This window comes from Urtica dioica, chromosome 3 (assembly GCF_054948205.1).
Source record: "Urtica dioica subsp. dioica isolate 48M chromosome 3, U.dioica_male_clone48M_v1_H2, whole genome shotgun sequence".
NCBI lineage: Eukaryota > Viridiplantae > Streptophyta > Magnoliopsida > Rosales > Urticaceae > Urtica > Urtica dioica.
Genome location: NC_142758.1, coordinates 38,767,367 through 38,770,882, shown reverse-complemented (window position 1 = coordinate 38,770,882; position 3,516 = coordinate 38,767,367). Strand labels below are relative to the sequence as shown.

The window sequence follows — 3,516 nt, the reverse complement described above, 5'->3', positions numbered from 1 at the left end:
CTTCAATTCTAGTTATGGAATTTTAGAATTATTCATGAGAGATGATCTAACTAAGTAGTTTTTTGTTTGAAAGAATGTCTAATCTAGTTCCATTTATATAAAGTGTTTTATTGATTTGATTTCATAATTTTTTTACATTTAGCGTATAACATTTTGAAAAATTAGCAATCAGCATTTGATTTAAGATTTGTTTCATTAAGTCAGTGGATGTTTATATTAGGATCCCTAGTTTATATATTAATTTTAAAGATTGTGGACATATCGGTAAGATGGCGACAAATTAATATATAACTATAATTAACCATTACTTTACACGGATGCTTGGCGTGGGACGCATTATAGTTTATGAAGAACTACATCCCTAGAAGAAGAAGACACAACCAAACAACTTCTATCCCTTGATAATACAAAGAAAACACATACTTTCATACTTCTCATCCTGGAATTTTACCAACCACCATTAACCTTTACCCTCCAACCATGATCCGAGTAATCTCGTCTTCCAATGTTCTTCCAAGCTTCATCGATCGTGATCGTGATGAACGGCTCGAGCTGACTCCATGGGATCTTATGCACCTCGTGTTTATTCCCTTACAGACATGTCTGATCTTCCAGAAACCCCAATCATCCATTGACAGCGTGACTGATCACCTAAAAGCTACTCTCTCTCAGGCTCTCCACATGTTCTACCCACTCGCCGGCCGTCTCACCATCTCCGAGGACTCCCTCGCCGGCACCGCCACGTACTCCATCCACTGCCGAGCTGGGACTGCCGACGGAGCGATGTTCGTCCACGCGGCCACGAACAGCGTCGCCTTGGCCGACCTCCTCAGCCCGGTCGAGGTCCCGAGGGAACTCCTTCGCCCGTTCTACCCCATGAACGGAGTCTTGAACTACAAAGGAGTCTCCGAGCCGTTGCTTGCGGTCCAAGTAACTGAGATCTCCGACGGGATCGTGCTCGGTGTCGCCGCCAACCACGTGGCGATTGACGCCATGTCGTTCTGGCACTTCCTCAACGCCTGGTCCCACATCGCCCGAGGCCACAGCGGTCCATGCCGGCCACCGCCAGTCTTCGACCGCCACGGGCTCTTCAACCTCCCGATCTGAGTACCCTTTCCTTACGATAAGCTGCCGAGCCTCGTCGGGGCGAAGAAGCACTCGCCTACAGTTGGGTCTAGAATCTTCGGGTTCTCGAAGGCCACGCTCGCAGAGCTGAAGGCAAAGGCGAACTCCTCTGCCGGCGGCCCGACCATCTCGTCATTCCAGGCGCTCATGGCTCATCTCTGGGTTTCGGTGACCCGGAGCCGCCAGCTGGACCCGGGGGAGAAGGTGACTTACCTGGTGGCGGTGGGGCTGAGGCCGAGGCTCCGGCCTCCGCTGTCGGATGCCTACTTCGGCAACGCGGCGAAGATGGTGGCGGCGAGGTCCACGTCCGGAGAGCTTCTCTCCGGCGAAGGGTTCGGGGTCGCGGCCAGGCGGACCAACGAAGCCATTTCGGCCCAGACCCCGGCGGAGGTGAGGAGGTTCGTGGCCAAGTGGATTGAGAAGCCGGGTCTGGCGGGGAGCAGGGAGAGGGCGAACGTGCTGATTACGGGAGGGTCGGCGCGGTTCGACGTCTTCGGGAACGACTTCGGGTGGGGCCCGCCAGTGGCGGTGCGGCACCGCGAACCCGACACGGACGGGCTCCTGACGCCGATGCCCGGCTCCGACGGAGATGGAAGCGTTGACTTTGAGGTTAATCTCTCCACTCAGACGCTGCGCGCTTTGGGTCAAGATCCGGAGTTCGCTGGTCGTAGCTTGGTGTGAGCATGCCCCTCCTTTTGTGTTGGTGTTCCTGTGGTGTCTCAGTGTTCTATATGATCTGTCTCTCAGCATTTTAAAATTTAAACTGAGCACTCTAGCAAAATAGTTTAAAACCGTTATAATTTCAATATGCACTACTACAAATACAGTTTTCCGGTGCGGTTGACTTTTGGGTGCGACTATTCGCACCTAAAAGTCGCACCAAAAAGACTTTCAGGTGCGAATAGTCGGACCCAAAAATCAATTAAGCGCTGAAAAATTTTCGGGAAATTTTTTGAATTTGGGTGCGACTAGTCGCACCCAATAGTGTGGTACTACTATTGGGTGCGACTAAGTCGCACCCAATACTGTCTCCAAACTTATAGGTGCGACTAAGTCGCACCTAAATGTCCAAAAAAATTTCGGCGGCCAAAACTTCCCTCTTTTTTAAAAAATGTCATTGGGTGCGACTAAGTCGCACCCGAAACAACTGACACAGGTCATTGGGTGCGACTTAATCGCACCCAAAGGTGTCATTGGGTGCGACAAAGTCGCACCCAAATTTAAAAGTCTATATATAAACCATGCTCGATAGGTTTTCATTCAAACGCCCAATTTCGACTCTGCGCCTCTCTCTCTATATCTCCGACTCTCTCTTTCTCTCCCACCCCGTCGCCGCCACCACCCCGTCGCCGCCGCCACCACTACGCTCCTCCGACCGCCGCCACGACCTCTCAGCCTCCGTCACGAGGACCGCCGCCACTGCCCTCTCTCTCTCCGGCCACCCCGTCGCAGCCACCACTCCAACCTCCAACCTCTCGCCGCCACTGCCCTCTCTCTCTCCGGCCACCCCGTCGCCGCCGCCACCACTACGCTCCTCCGACCGCCGCCACGACCCTCTCTCTCTCAGCCTCCGTCACGAGGACCGCCGCCACTGCCCTCTCTCTCCGGCCACCCCGTCGCAGCCACCAACTCCGGTGTGGTGCAGAGCCTTCTCCGCGCTTCTCTCCGTCGACGCTGCTCTCAGTTCCAGCCGGTAATCTCTCTCTCTCTTAGTGTACCTCTCAATCTCTCTCTCTCTCTCTCTCTCTCTCTCTCTCTCTCTCTCTCTCTCTCTCTCTCTCTCTCTTCCTCTCAATTTAGTCCCGTCTCTTGTTGTCTCAGCCTAGTCCCGGCCGCTGCCGAGCTTCGCTGCCCAAAACAGGCTCTCGGTGCCTCTCGCTGCGAGACAGTCCTACTCCGACAGCCTCTTTCGCTTCGTCCGAGCACGCCTCACCGCAACCCCGAGCTTTTTTCCGTTGCTCCGTCGCTCACAGCCTCAAGCCACCGTCCTTGCTCGTCGGCTCTTCAAGAGGTTAGTTCATTTATTTATATTCTTATATGTATTCTAATTAATTAGAAAGTTAATTAGATAGCCAGTTTAGTTTAGTTAGGTTAGTTTTATATGTTGATTGTAATTTGAAATTATTACTTAATATATAACATTAGTAAATTGTAAAGGATATCATTAGTTTACTTAATTTGAAATGTTAATTAGACATTTTAGTTTAGTTAGTAATGTTATATTGTAAATGTTATGTTAATTTTAGTAATGTTAATTTGAATTAATTTGATAACATGTTTAGATTGTATAGTAAAATGCTTAGGTTTGTGATTTAGTAAATTATATGTTTGAATTGAATTAACAAATGTTATGTTAATTTGAATTAATTTAATAACATGTATAGATTGTAT

At 49.9% G+C, this 3,516-nt stretch overlaps 1 protein-coding gene across 1 annotated transcript; it reads left to right on the top strand.

Moving 5' to 3' along the window:
• The first annotated feature begins 348 nt into the window (after positions 1 to 348).
• LOC149402745 (putative acetyltransferase At3g50280) lies at positions 349 to 1,929 on the top strand. The gene is made up of 2 exons (XM_089608510.1): positions 349 to 1,048; positions 1,109 to 1,929. Exons 1-2 carry the CDS (start codon positions 481 to 483, stop codon positions 1,804 to 1,806), a joined length of 1,266 nt encoding a protein of 421 aa, XP_089464636.1. The 5' UTR covers positions 349 to 480; the 3' UTR covers positions 1,807 to 1,929.
• Positions 1,930 to 3,516: the final 1,587 nt, after the last annotated feature.